We start from the raw sequence: 14,736 nt of genomic DNA, 5'->3' as shown, positions 1-14,736 counted from the left end.
ACTGTAGCGGGGACGATTCCATCGTGTAATGGTTGGTTTTGGTATTATTTAGTACCATACCATACCACCGCTTAGAGTAATTTTATAGCTTGGGAGCATGCGAAACAACTTACATGGTAGTCCATCTGTCGGTGATGTTTTAGCCATTGCTGAACTCGCACCACAGCCAGTACCAGCAACAATGAGGAACATGGACATGGACGGGTCGAACGGGTCGACAAACGGGCACTGCCCGAGCATCCCCGAGCCCATCGCAATAGTAGGAATGGGCATGCGACTCCCAGGGAAGATCCACAGCGCAGAATCCCTCTGGGATCTATTGATCAACAAAAAAGAAACCAGCGGCCCAATTCCCAGCAGTAGATTCAACCCCGAGGGCTTCTACTCGGAATCAAAAATCCCCGGCTGCATCGGGACACAGCGCGGGCATTTCCTCGACGAGTCGGATGGATTAGATCGTCTCGACACGTCCTTCTTCAGCATGGGCAAAGCAGAAGTGGAAAAGCTCGATCCGCAGCAGTGCATGCTCCTCGAGGTCGTGTGGGAGTGCATGGAGAATGCCGGGCAGGTCGGCTGGAGGGGATCCAACACGGGCGTGTTTGTCGGCACCTGGGGCGACGACTGGCAGGATTTTCTAGCCAAGGATCCGCAGCAGACTGGCGGGATGCTGAATGTCTCTGGGGCGGGGGATTTTGCGATTTCGAATCGGGTTTCGTACGAGTATAACCTGACGGGGCCGAGGTACGTAGTATACCATCCAGTCTCGTGAGAGGGCGCGCAGCTGAAAGGAAATTACAGTATGACTATCAAGGCAGCATGTGCCTCATCAATGATCTGCCTCCACCAGGCATGCCAGGCCCTCCGAGAAGGAAGCTGCAACGCAGCCATTGTCGCAGGGACAAACCTGATCATCACGCCCACGCAGACAATCGCACAGACCGAGGCCGGTGTTCTCTCACCGACGGGTCAGTGTCGGTCATTCGACGCTTCAGCGAATGGATACGCGAGAGGCGAAGCCATCAATGCCATCCTCGTCAAACGGCTAAGCGACGCGGTGCGAGACCGAGATCCCATACGAGCGGTTGTTCGAGGGACGGCGATCAATTGCGACGGCCAGAGCGCGGGAATCAGTTTGCCGAATCCTGTAGCGCATGAGAAGATGATCCGACGTGCGTATGAAGTTGCTGGACTTGCAGGCAGCGCACTGGATACACCCTTTGTCGAGGCTCATGGGACAGGGACACCCAGTGGCGATCCACTGGAACTAAAGGCAATCAGTCGAGTGTTTGGAAACGGAATGGACACGTTTATTGGGAGCATCAAGGCTAATATCGGCCATGGCGAGGGTGCGTCGGGGCTGAGCAGTATCATCAAGGCTGTTCTGATGCTGGAGCATCGCACAATTCCGCCACAAGTCAACTTTGTCACACCAAATCCTAATATCCCGTTCCAGGAAGCACGGCTGGTCGTACCACTGGAGCCAGTATCGTGGCCAAGGGGTCGACCCGAGCGAATCAGCATCAATTCTTTTGGTATCACTGGGGCGAATGCCCATGCCATTATCGAGTCTGCAGCGTCCAATGGAGTGATTCGTTCCCAGTCGAATGGACATTCCCCATCTCCGCGACCACATTTGTTCGTTTTCTCGGCCAACACCCCAGACTCACTGAAGAAGAACGCAGCTCAGATCCAAACGTATCTCAGCGACCATCCAGAGCGGGCAAAGAACCTGTCTTATACACTTGCCTGCGGACGCGCGCACCTCGGCCACCGCGCCTTCTGCCTCGACCATGTCGAAGACGTCACTTTTGCCTCGGAGAGAGCGCAGAAACCTCCAACGATCAACTTTGTCTTCACAGGTCAAGGAGCACAATGGCCGACAATGGGAAAAGAGCTCATCGAACATTTCCCTCAATTCAGAGCGGACCTCTCGCACATGAACAACATACTAGCCAAACTCCCGCACCCCCCCGCCTGGAATCTAATCGAGGAGTTACTGCGACCCGAGGCCAAAAGCCAGATCAACAAAGCCGATTTTGCTCAACCATTATGCACCGCCCTCCAAGTCGCCCTAGTCAACCTCCTAACCTCACTCGGTATCTCGCCTTCGGCTGTGGTCGGACACTCCAGTGGAGAGATCGCAGCTGCATATGCAGCCGGAGCAATTACCGCAGATGAAGCAATTATAATTGCTTACTATCGAGGCCATACGGTAGCTGGCGCTCCAAAGACCCAAGCCGGAGCAATGGCCGCGGTTGGCATGGGCCGTGCCGAGGCGACGCTATATCTGGAGGACGGCGTAGTAGTGGCCTGCGATAACGGACCTAATAGCGTGACGTTATCTGGGAATCTTAAAGCACTCGAGGCCGTGATTGAGCAGATGAAGGCGGATGATCAGGATGTTTTTGTGCGGTTGCTCAAGACAGATGGGATGGCGTACCATTCGCATCATATGCTGGAGGTGGGTGCTGTCTATGAAGAGTATCTCCGGGCGTTCGTGCACGCAAAGCCCGCGTCTGTCCCTTTCCTGTCGACGGTTACGGGCAAGTCAGCGGGTACAACCTTGCTCGATGCGGCTTACTGGAGGCGGAACTTGGAGTCACCTGTGAAGTTCTTTCCCGCCGTCAAAGCGATGATTGCCGGTCACCAGTCGCAGGACCAGTTATATCTGGAGATTGGACCACATTCTGCGCTATCGGGGCCCTTGCGACAGATCTTCAAAACCACGCCGGCCAAAGGGCGTCTAACGTATCTTTCTACCACAACACGAGGCAAAGATGGCCTGGAATGTATCCTGCAGATGTGCGGGCAGCTATACTTGCAGGCAGTGGATCTTCGGCTTGAGAAATTGACGCCCGGAGCTACAACATTGACAGATCTCCCAGCTTACCCCTGGCAGCATGACACGTCGCACTGGGCTGAGAGCCGGGCAGTAAAAGAGTGGTAAGAATCACACCATCTTTCCAGCAACCCGTCAGTACTCATGATAACCGCGTTTGTAGGAGAACCAAAAAGTACCGCCGCCACGAACTGCTCGGCTCGCGAATTCTCGAGGGCAATGACGTCGAGCCCACATGGCGGAACCTGCTCCGATTAAAAGATGCACCCTGGCTCCAGGACCACAAGGTACTAAGTGATGTTGTCTTTCCGTGCGCTGGCTACATCGCCATGGTAGGCGAGGCTGTTCGACAGATCGCCAGTGCCGAGGACTTTAGTATCCGTCAAATGAGCATCAAGACAGCCATGATATTGGCTGAAGAAAAGACTGTCGAGGTAGTTACATCCTTTAAACCCACGAATCGTGCCATGACGAGCGAGGTAACGTGGTACGACTTTTCCATCTACTCGCACAATGGCAGCGCCTGGACTGTTCACTGCACTGGGCAAGTCAGCCGAGGCAGGGATGACCAAGTGCCAGAGCCCCAATTTGACCCCACGCACCAAGAGCTCCCCAGGCAAGTCCGGTCGCCATATCCCATTTTCACAAGCGTTGGTCTCCATTACGGCCCTACGTTCCAGGGCCTGCAGAGCGTGTCTGCGACGCCCGGCGCAAAAGAAGCCGCTGCTTCCCTCCGACCTCCTCCAACGACGAGCTCGGCCTATCCAATTCATCCGACAACGATCGACCAGGGCCTTCAACTTCTTGGACTAGCCTCTGCAGATGGTTTGGCTTATCGCTTTTCTCACATCTTGTTACCGACGGGGATAGAGCACTTGTACATTCACCCTACTCGCCAACCCGCAGCATCAATCCACGCAAAAGCCTGCGACACCCCCGTAAATGGCACGTCTGGAAATATCAACGGCGAAATAACGATAGCTGACTCCAACGGCGTCCTCCTCTCCGCACAGGGCTGCAAGCTATCGGCATTCGAGCAACAGCCTCAGAGCCTGGACAGAGATGACCGGATCGCCGCAGCACGACTAAGCTGGAGACCGCATCTCGATTTCGTCCCGCTGGAAAGTCTCATGACTGTACGTCCAAAGGATTTATCTGCGTTGCAACTGATGGAAGCATATGTGTTCCTCGTCACGATAGAGATTCGGGAGCGGATCCGTGAGAATGCGCCGTATCAGGGCCACTTTGGAAAGTTCAACCGCTGGATGGACGCACAGGTAGAACAGGGCTCCGCAGGTGGGAACCGGCTGGTCCCTGACAGTGCCGAACTGGCAGGTCTCGGCACGATAGATCGGCAGGCCCGCATCCACCAGCTGCAGGTCCAACTACAGAATGGGGAGTTCGCGGCAGTAGCTGAACTAGTGACTCGTCTGTTGGATAACTGCGTGGGCGTGTTTAATGGGGAGACGGAGATCCTGGATGTGTTTGTGCGCGATAACGGTCTAACGAAACTATACAATCTCACGGGCGAAAGAACCGACCCCACAGAGTTCTTCATCACAGCAGGGCATACCAATCCAACGATGCGCGTCTTGGAGATTGGTGCTGGTACTGGAGGAACTACGCTGGTCGCGTTGCAGGCTCTCACGTCGATCAGTGGGGAGTCGATGTATGGGAGTTATACGTATGCTACCGGCAACCTATACCAGATCTGCTTCAGGTGCTAACAGAGGCCTATATAGTTTCACCGACGTCTCATCCGGCTTTTTTGCTGCCGCAAAGGAGCGATTCGCCGAGTATCCCGGGCTGGAATTCAAGGTATTGGATATTGAAAGGGACCCAGTCTCGCAAGGCTTCGATGCTGGAGACTACGACCTCATCATTGCGTCAAATGTGATACACGCTACAGAAACGTTAAATCGGACACTGCGCCATGTTCGCAAGCTCCTACACCCAAAGGGGAGATTCTTCCTGCAGGAACTTACGCCCTCCGCAGCCAAAATGATCAATCTTATCATGGGCCCGTTGCCAGGATGGTGGCTGGGAGAGGCTGATGGAAGAGCAAGCGAGCCTCTTGTTTCACCTGAGCGGTGGCACCGGGAGCTGAAGGCGGCGGGCTTTGAGGGCGTGGAGTGTGTGGTTTATGACGATCCCAATCGTCGCGATCATCTCGGGGTCAATATCATCGCGAAGCCGAGCCAGACGGAGCCAACACCGGGGCTTCGTAGAGTGACTCTTTTGATAGATTCAAGTCAAGCGCAAGATGAATCCGATTCAATCATGCTTGTGAAAGACACACTCGCCGCTCGGGGCTACCATGTCGATATATGTACCCTTGGCTCACAGCTCCCGGTTTACCAGGACGTGATATCCCTGTTGGAGGTTGATGCGCCGTTCCTGAGCGATGTTAGTGCGGAGGACTTTGCCTCGCTGCAGCGGGTCATTGGCGCCCTCGGCTCATCGAAGCTCCTCTGGTTGATGGGATCTGCGCAGCTCGAGCCGATCCAAGATCCACGTTACGGCCTCGCGCTGGGCTTCACGCGGAGTATTCGTGCCGAGCTGTCGCCTTCGCTCGCGACTTTGGAGGTCGACGGATTGAATGCTACTGCGGCTTCGGTTGTAATTGGCGTACTCGAGCATTTCCGCGAGCGAGCCGCGTCGGTCAATCCGGACTATGAGTATGTTTTGAGAGATGGGGTGGTACATGTGGGCAGGTATCACTGGACGAAGGTTTCGGAGGAGCTTGCAGACGTTAACAATACTTCTGAATATCCCCTGCAGCTAGAGGAGCGCCGCAATGGAGGCTCAATGGTATTGAACTGCGTCCAGGTTGTTCCAGAGCCACTTGGTGCGGGGGATGTCATGATTACGCCTGCATATGCAGGAATTGCCCCTTGGGTGCGTCCTCCATCGACCAGCTCGAACTCTGCTAACACCGCTATAGAACTCTTTGTCCAGCTTCGAGGGCTCGGGCACTGTCACGGCTGTAGGAAATGAGGTGCACGACTTGAAGCCCGGCGATAGAGTCATGTTCCTAGCGCACAACTGTCTCGCAACAAGTATCACTCTTCCAGCAAGCCAGGCTGTGGAGATCCCCGACACGTTAACCCTTGAAGAAGCAGCCAGTATGCTGCTACCCTTCTCCACCGCTATCTATACTCTCACAATGGTGGCCAATGTCCGGAAAGGCCAGAAGGTTCTGATCCACGATGCAGCCAGTGCGGTTGGCCTTGCTGGGATCCAGATCTGTCAGATGCTTGGGGTTCAAGTTTATTGCACGGCCGCATCTGAGGATGCAGTGGCGCACCTGATTACGCATTGCAACGTTTCTCGCGACCACATATTCCAGTGTCAAGACGCTTCGTTCCTGCCGTCGCTAATGGGCGCCACTGCAGAAACGGGGGTGGCTACTGTCCTCGTTCCCGGCTCCGTGTCACCTGAACTGTTCCGCGCGCATTGGAGATGCATAGCTCCGCGCGGAAAGGTATGTGACTGTATTGAATGAAGTGCTGAGAGGTATATCATGCTGATAGTGCCGCAGATGATAGTTCTCGGAAAGGCGGACTCGAACGCTCTCGCAGGCTTAGAGCCGGACATCTTTAGCGGGAATAGAAGCTTGATTGGCGTCGATATCTCTACGCTACAAGACTTGTATCCCGAGTACGTTGGGCACCAATTCCCTGGCTTTACCCCGCTAACACGGTGATAGGCTTCTTGATGAGACACTGCATCTCTATAACGAGGGTGCTATCAGACCCATCGCCCCAATTTCTACTATTGCCTTTGCAGATACAGATATGACAGCTGTCTCTGACATTTTGAGCCAACGAGGTCCCGTCGGAACATCCGTCCTCGACATCTCAAGTGCTTCCAAGTCCCTTCCGGTTCTCCCAGCAAATCCCAAACTCAATCTCCGCTCAGACACAGCATACCTTCTTGTCGGAGGTCTCGGCGGACTGGGCCAGTCCGTCTCAACTTACCTCGTTGAGCGCGGTGCACGTCACTTGATTTACCTCTCACGAACAGCGGGAGAGCCTGATTCGCACCAAACCTTCTTTCGCGAACTCGAAAGCCAGGGCTGCACCGTCCAGGCTGTCCAAGGAGACGTATCCAACCTCGTGGACGTCATCACTGCAGTGCGCAGCGCCCACCTCCCCGTTGCCGGGGTCCTACACATGGCAATGGTCCTCGACGACCACCCTTTCCTAGACATGTCACACGAAGACTGGCAAAGACCCCTGGGACCAAAGGTTTCGGGGACATGGAACCTCCACAGCGCCCTCTCTCAAACAGACACCCCCCTCGACTTCTTCGTCATATTCGGCTCCGTCTCCGGCTCATTCGGGATTGCCCACCAGGCAAACTACGCCGCGGCAAACACATTGCAGGACTCGTTCGTGTCCTACCGACATGGCCAAGGTCTACCCGCCTCCGTACTGAATATCGGCGCCATGGCCGGTGTAGGGTATGTGAGTGAGAATAAGGGCGTCGAGGAGTATTTCCGGAGCGCGGGGATGCCGTTTTTGTCTGAAGGGGATTTCTTCCACGCGCTGCATTTGTCCATGTGTCGGCAGTTTCCAGACGAGCAAACTGCAAAGGCAGTTAGCGCTGGCTACACAAACACCAGCCAGCTCTCCCTCGGCATCCGCTCGACAAAACCCATGACCGACCCGAGCAACCGCGTCCTGTGGAAACACGACCGCCGCGTCGACATCTACCGGAACATCCAATCCACCCTGCTAGCAAGCACAACCAACACCTCCAGTACCGAAAACACCGAAGACAAACTCGCCACATTCATGACAGCCGTCCGCTCCGACGCAGCGATCCTCTCCCACCCGGAAACCCTCCCCCTCGTAACCCGCGAGATCGGCATCAAAATCTACGAGTTCATGCTCAAGCCCATTGACGAGCTGGATGTGTCCAAGGCGCTGGTGACGTTGGGCGTGGATTCGCTGGTTATCGTGGAGATACGGAATTGGATCAGGCGGAGGCTGGAGGTTGAGACTTCTACCTTGGAGATATTGAATGGGGGGACGATTGAGATGTTGGGGCGGGTTTGTGTTGAGAGGTTGAGGGGGAAGTATGGACCTGGGGATGGCCAAGGGGAGGAGGGGAAGAGGGGGTAACGGGGACAAAGGGATAGGGAGAGTGTAGTGGCAGCATATTGAAATCAAGTTATTGCTAGGCTTGTGCCTATAAATCCGCGCCCTGAATGTTTGAATTATAGGTAGATTAGTTTTTAGGGTTTAGGGTCATTGAGGAAGTTTTATATAGTGGGCTATTGATCCAATGGTCACAATAATGCTGCGTTACTAGGTACTCATTATACATAAGAACCATGGGCCGAGGCTGGAAATGTAACAACCAACCATCCCCCACCCTAGCTCTCATCTTAGAGGATAGCCTGGAGGTGAACAGATTTGTCTTTCTTATGTGTATGGACAAAGACTCCTAGCCTAAGGAATATACCCACCCTCTTACGATTCTTATCATAGTCAAGACGGCGCGTAGGTTGGACTATCAAGAATGATAAATAACGATACTACATATATCCATGGCATGTAATAAGTAGACATTAGGCTCTGCACACTGGATTCTCTCTACCCCTGTAGATGGCGACCAATCAGCAGGCGGGCTCTAAGCCTCATATTTTCCACGTGATTTCAGCCTGATGGGGCGATTTCGACTGCTGTTGCGAGGCAGCAACTGCCTCTCTGTGATAGAAAGGGTTTTCCGGCCTGACCACAAGTTTTCGGGTTGTGCTTTTATCGTTATTCGCCATTTGTATATACAAGCCTTCGATCACAACACACGATAGACATGACTTCGAGTGAAACTGGTACCCCACCCTTGGCGGAAGTCGGCGGTGGGCCTTGGGGTCAATCATCTCGAACGACCGCGAACAGATCACCTGTCACGAGGCCCAGTAGCCCTGGCTTGTTACTCGATCAAATCCAAGGAACGCCCCAAGCCAAGATAATACCATCGATTGAACCAGCCTCCCCCGACAGTTCGGCCTCTCACAACCCCGAGGCCTCTGATCGCCAGGTGACTGACCCAAGCGAGGCCGCAGAAGAACAACTCCAGGTACTCCAGCACGACTCTGTACGGACGGCTAACGACGCACATGAGAGCAACACGCCTACGGGGCCCTCGACAACACTCCGCCGCCGTCACACCCAGCAAACACCCAGCAGCCAGGAGCGCCATGACCGTGCGGATGGCGGAAGCAACAATCCGTCTATCGCATCAAAGGCATGGGCCTTTTTTGTGCAGAAGCTCGTGCCCGTTTCCGCCGTTCTAGGTCTCATTCTCGTCTTTGCCTTTGGCATTGGCGCCTGGGTGGGGATGAACTATGCCAACTCTTACTCGAAAAAGCAATATGACATTGCGCTCTTCGGCGCTTGCCACGATTACGAGGTGAGTACTCAGCATGCATTGATGTGTTGTGAGTGGGATTTGTGGAATTTATGAACTGACACTCGCCTTCTCAGGATATCCGCAAAACCGAGTTCTGCGAGAAGGTTATCAATGCTGGTATAGCGCCATCAGCGCTTGTCAAGCGTCAGGAAAATGCACCAACTGAAGAGCCAGCATATGTCGCGCGATTCCTGAATTCCATCTTTGCTGTAGGCAAGCTCCTCTTCCAGGCGCTATTCGAGGCTGGGTCTCGCACCTTTGCTGAACCCGCGCGGCGTCTACAAGAAAGACCGATGTATTTCGTTTTCTGGACACTTCCTATGAGTACCCAAAACTGCCGAGACTGTCTCCTTGATTCACATAGTCTGGGATATGTTGTCCTTGAATCATGGCGCACAATCCTGTTCCTCGGCTGGCAAACCATTCTGTTTGGTTGCTCGCGATTTTGCTTGCTTGCATGCATACTTCACATGGTCGAATGGGTTCCTCACCCCTTGTATCACTCGTCTCTTCTCAGAGATATCCTTGCAGCATCCGCGGTGTCAGTATTACTATTCGATGCTTTCTATATCAGTTTCTCCCTGGCGTGGGCCCGTTGGGCGACCGCCTTGGCGTCTCTGCTGTCCTTCTGCTTTGCCGCCACGGCAGCTTGGGCTAGAGAGCTAGCGAACATTGCATCCATTCCGCCCATGCTCACAGCAGCTGGTATGATCTGGCTCATGATTGTTTTTATCCCGTGCTGGATCATACATGCAGCACGAGTTGGGGTGCTATGCCTTTGTTCATTTGGCACGTTTGCTCTTTGGAGAGGATGGGAGGTGAACAAATGGAATGTGGTGAAGTCCCTAAGGAGATGGGGGGGATGGGGGCTTGCAGGCATGGTTCTAGTCCTGCTGGGAGCCCTCTTGGATTTCTTTCATCCGAATATCATAACGTCCTCTTTTTACGGGGCATGGTGCTCGTAAGAGATGGGCTGATCCAAGGATAGTGGGCTCATGGTAAAGGTTATATAGCTCTATCTCTCACACCTGTCCGTGTTTCACTACTACTAAAACTTTGCAATACTTAAGTAGCATTAGATTCCCGCGAACAGGCAGCCCTAATTTAATGAGTATTGGGTTGAATCTTGAGCGCATGTCCGACAACGCAGGATACTAAAATAACCTGCGTCTAGCTGTAGCTATTTATAATAGGTATATAAGAAACATCGCCCATATATAGCTTATAGTTAACAAACGCTCATTTTCGGAAGTGATAGCCATTAATCTGACCCCAGTGTAGTAAAGTTCCTTGCAGCCTCTGCTAGTACCTTGGTCTGCGCCATATGCCCGCCTATTGCCGTTTATAAGTCACATTCAAACTTCGTTTTGCCATTAGCCGCAATACCTTTCGCCGAATAAGATCCGTATCATCACGCGTAAGAAAAAAAACTAAGGACGGGCTCTCTTATATTTGGAATCTGAAAACGCCTATGTATTGTAAAGATGATAAGTGAGGTCGAGGATTATTGCCTGGGATCTCAGTGTAAAGCATCATCAAGCTAATGCTGGTCGCCTTAATTCGGCCTATCTCTATCCGGTGCTTAAGATGGAAGCAATGTCCTCTGTAGCATTCACTGTATCAATGGGGTAAAGAAGCCATGTCGGCATTTGCTTCGCGGCTGGAGTCAAACTTTTGCCCCTACAGTAACAGAACGCTATAGTAAAGAGAAGAGACGAAAGAAGAAGCCACCAACCGTTAATGCTGCAAAGCCTTGACCGCCGGCGCAACCGCCTCTAGAAAGGCCCACAGCGTCCCCCTCGCGCCAGATCCGTTCCTTCCACGTATTCGCGGACAACGGAAACAGGTCAACAACCCCCGAGTAAACTCGGATTGTAGAACGAGCCGTCGTCGACTACAAGCCTCGAAACTGTTCCATGCCGTCGACCGCATTGAGCTTGAGGTGACTCGTGTCTTCGACGCTATCAAAGTTCACGGAGAGGCCGGATGCTGCAATCTCAGGAGGAGCTTTTTTTTTGGAATTTTTTTATCCTTTCCTTCTCCGCACAAGGAGAAGGAACGAAGTGGAGCAGCGCTAGGCGGTCGAAGAAAATATACTTATCGAGTTATTCTATAACCCAAAGCAATACAAGATTAGCAAGCCCAGTATCCTTGTAACCACCACCAACGTTGCTATGGGCTCCAAGGGACCAGCACTGCTTTACTTTAGTTACTCCATTGTCTATCCAGACCGTTGGTTGGAATAATGCCCGAATAGCGGCCTCGATGCTTTTTAGTGAAGTGGAGTTGACCAACACCAGTTTCTTTGCAGCCTGCTGAGGTATAATTCCTGGCATGGGGAAACCAAGTGATCCCACGGTACCCCAAACTGCACCGACTTTTACGAACGCCTTTTCGAAGCAGCCCTGTGCAATTCAGTTCCGTGAGAAGTGCTCTCAGAAATGCAGGCTGCGTAAAGCTTTTTGAGGCAACATGCTGGCCCAAAGGTTGTAGACTGTAATCATGTAATTCAGCCCCGGACAGGGGTGTCCACGATGATGCTGGCTAGGAGTGGATCGTGCTTCTAATGCCCCCCGGCTGAATAACAGGGAAAAGACGCACAAAACGGGATGGGAGGAGTTAGTCCAATATTTCGGATGACGGAAGGAGGGTCAATATCTTTGATGCTTGTACCTAGGAGGTGCCTTGTGCGGGTGTGCTGTAGCCGCTCTTCCCGCAATAGCCGTAATGCTCGGATAAGCTCCCCCCTTTCCCTTCCCCAACCCCCGCATTTCCAGTGGTCTCTTGTAGAGCGGGGGATCTGCTTACCTGACACAGACGGTAGATAGAGAGAGCTCTCCATGGGGTACTCTAGCTAGCGGGTAATTTTTAGCAGCGAGAGGGACCGGTCTCTCTCGTTTCAGTTCAAGTCATCACGAACAAGTTATTCGACCAGGCTACGTCTACTTCACCCGAGATTACTCCCCAACGACCCAGCGAAGCGATATGGAGCTCAATATCAATAATAATCACAATACCGACGGACTGCAATATATCGACCCGGACCAGCTCCGCCGCCAGAACGGCAAAGATGGCCCCAACTTGTGTATTCACCCCCTCCCATTCAACTCGGATATAACGTGATATACTTGATCCTCATAGTAACGTCTTCCCTGCCTTGCTTAGGGATCGTCATCGACGACGTGGTCTACGATTGCACGCAATTTGTCAAGAGCCATCCTGGGGGAGATGCGGTCATTCGGCGGTTTGCGGGGAGGGATTGTTCGTGTACGTCTCCTTGTTTCCTACGGCGACCAAGTGGGATCATCCTCTATGCAATGCTAAGAGATTCTTTTTCTACATGAAGGGCAGTATCACCGTGTCCATGGGTCGTCACGGAATGGTTCGGGACGGGCGCTTCAAGCGTTGAGGGTGGGCAGGACACGCGGCGTGGAGAATCCGTATCCATGTCCAGCGGGGGGGATAGATCTTTCAGTCTAGAGAATGTAGTGTAACTATAGTTATATTAATTCGATGATTCCTTACGGCGATGAAACCCAAGATTGCATATACACAGCTCGAGAGCTAACCCCCTAATCGAAGGAACATGCTCGAGAAATCCAACGGGTCCCGAATCAGGGTGTCCCAGTCGCTGCTGATAGTCGAGTCCGATTGCCCCGTCAACACGCCGTCAAACCAGGCATAGTCCCCGTCTGGAGCATGACCACTGTCGCCACCGGGGGGACCCTGGCGCCGGCACACTGTTGATGATGACGTATCCGTCGCGGCATGCTCATGCTCCATTTCCCTGCCCACGTCCCCCAGAGCCTGCCTGAGCACCTGCGCATCCTCTTCCTTGCGCCGCTGGAAGCGCCGTACTAGACGTTCCGCCGCCTCATACGCACGAACGGGCTTCACGCCCCCGAAGCCGGCCGCAGCGCTCTTCAGAGCTGACAGGGCGTCGCGCACCTGTGCTACGCTCTCCTGCGTGTCCATCGCGAGAAGCACGCAGGTGAACTGGAACGGAACGTAGGTAACGTGCCACCAGGGACAGTGGTAGGCGATGCAGCGCGTACATGCGTCCAGGCCCTTTCGGCCGAGGGCGAGGACTTGGGTCCTCACGGCGGCTTCTAGCCGTGCGGGACTGGAGAGGCGGAGGCGGCGATAGATTGTAAAGGCGAGGACGGCCTGCGAGAGGATGACGGCGTCGGAGGAAAAGGTATAGCTGGCTAGTTGGTGAAGCATTCCTTGCAGATCTGCGACCTCGGCGACTTTTTGAGAACCGGGGTCGAGCTTCTCGGACATTTGGAAGAGCACGAGGAGGTCGCCCGTGGCATCGGTGCCGGCGCTGCCTTTGGTTGCCGCCGCATCGTCGCACGGAGTTTCACCCTGCAATATGACCCGAGATCGTCCATACTCGAAGGAGATCCATGTATTCAGCAGCTTGGCGATCCAGAATAAGCGCCTTGTACGCGAAGCAGCATGGCGACTAGCGGCGGCAGCGGTTGAACCAGCCGCTGTTGAAGAGACGAGACCATTGGACCCCTCTGCCTGGTGAAGCCCAATTGCCTCGACAATATGCATCGTCGTGCAGCTCGCAACCCACGCTGCATGTGGGGTGCTATTGCAGCGGAGATACAGCGTCCGGAGAACCCACGCCTCGGCATCCGCCAGCGTCGGGCTGGCTATCGTACTCGTCGTCTCGAGAATATCCCGCGCGCATTCGACGAGATGCCGTTCCTGCTGTTCGGTCACGGCCGCATCGCCCACCGACTGCTGCTGCGGCGAGAACAGCGAGCCGAGCGCGGCAATGCCGCAGAGCGTACCATCGTAGCCATTGGTCGCGCAGGGATCCTCCCAGCGCCGGGCAGCGTTCGCGGCAACATGCTCGAGATCGACAAAGTCGTAGACGGGGTGGAACTTGTCCATGTAGACGTCAAAGAACCGGCGCCACTCGTCCTGCGACATGATCCACACAATGCTCTTCTCCGAGCGCTGCGGGTTCCCGCGGATCCCCAGGTTCCAGCCGAGCCCCTGCTGCTGGAGTTTTTGCGTGCTTAGATCGAGGCCCAGGGCGTGCGGGAAGGATACGCCCGAGTTTGCTTCCATGTATCTGTCTCCGGGGCTGGCAGCTGGTTTTTGCTGGGTGATTTCTTGTGTAGCAGTCTCTGTTGCGGTTGGGACTGGGTCTGCGGTCGTTGGTGAACGGATGGCTCGTCGGACAGGCTTCTTCCGGGGCTGGTTTTCGTAGAAGCAGCGGTAGTCATATCGTGAGCAGGAATCGCACGGTTCATTACCGTCGCATTTGCGCTTGCGGAGTTTGCACGCGTGGCAGGCGAGGCGGATGCGGCGCCGTTGCGGGGGGTGTGTTGGTACCGCAGTATCCATCCTTAGGATTGAACGATCTATTTCGAAAAGCAGTAATGGGGAATTCGGAATAGAAAGGCAAGAAGAAACATGCAGGAGTATCAGAGGTTGGGACACGTCTTTTGATA

At 54.0% G+C, this 14,736-nt stretch overlaps 3 protein-coding genes across 3 annotated transcripts; 2 read left to right on the top strand and 1 right to left on the bottom strand.

Moving 5' to 3' along the window:
* Positions 1 to 181: 181 nt before the first annotated feature.
* BJX68DRAFT_268584 (type I polyketide synthase) lies at positions 182 to 7,968 on the top strand (the record flags this gene model as incomplete). Its single annotated transcript, XM_071046126.1, has 7 exons — positions 182 to 741; positions 799 to 2,943; positions 3,003 to 4,523; positions 4,582 to 5,737; positions 5,784 to 6,323; positions 6,381 to 6,499; positions 6,549 to 7,968. 7 exons carry the CDS (start codon positions 182 to 184, stop codon positions 7,966 to 7,968), a joined length of 7,461 nt encoding a protein of 2,486 aa, XP_070897188.1.
* A 596-nt stretch (positions 7,969 to 8,564) lies between these two features.
* Positions 8,565 to 10,513, top strand: BJX68DRAFT_240676 (uncharacterized protein). Its single transcript, XM_071040717.1, has 2 exons — positions 8,565 to 9,262; positions 9,337 to 10,513. Exons 1-2 carry the CDS (start codon positions 8,663 to 8,665, stop codon positions 10,225 to 10,227), a joined length of 1,491 nt encoding a protein of 496 aa, XP_070897187.1. The 5' UTR covers positions 8,565 to 8,662; the 3' UTR covers positions 10,228 to 10,513.
* Positions 10,514 to 12,826: 2,313 nt separating this feature from the next.
* BJX68DRAFT_268582 (uncharacterized protein) lies at positions 12,827 to 14,629 on the bottom strand (the record flags this gene model as incomplete). The annotated part of the gene is made up of 1 exon (XM_071046125.1): positions 12,827 to 14,629. One exon carries the CDS (start codon positions 14,627 to 14,629, stop codon positions 12,827 to 12,829), a length of 1,803 nt encoding a protein of 600 aa, XP_070897186.1.
* Between the last annotated feature and the right edge of the window lie 107 nt (positions 14,630 to 14,736).

The sequence above is a fragment of the Aspergillus pseudodeflectus genome (genome assembly GCF_044049435.1).
Source record: "Aspergillus pseudodeflectus strain CBS 756.74 chromosome Unknown BJX68scaffold_32, whole genome shotgun sequence".
NCBI classification, from domain to species: Eukaryota; Fungi; Ascomycota; class Eurotiomycetes; order Eurotiales; family Aspergillaceae; genus Aspergillus; species Aspergillus pseudodeflectus.
This window is presented reverse-complemented; position numbering and strand designations above follow the sequence as displayed.

Bases quoted from the DNA above. Each gene is read 5' to 3' on its own strand.
- BJX68DRAFT_240676 (XM_071040717.1), top strand. From the start codon at position 8,663: ATGACTTCGAGTGAAACTGGTACCCCACCCTTGGCGGAAGTCGGCGGT. The intron at 9,263-9,336 runs GTGAGTACTCAG...TCGCCTTCTCAG, and splicing joins GCGCTTGCCACGATTACGAG to GATATCCGCAAAACCGAGTT.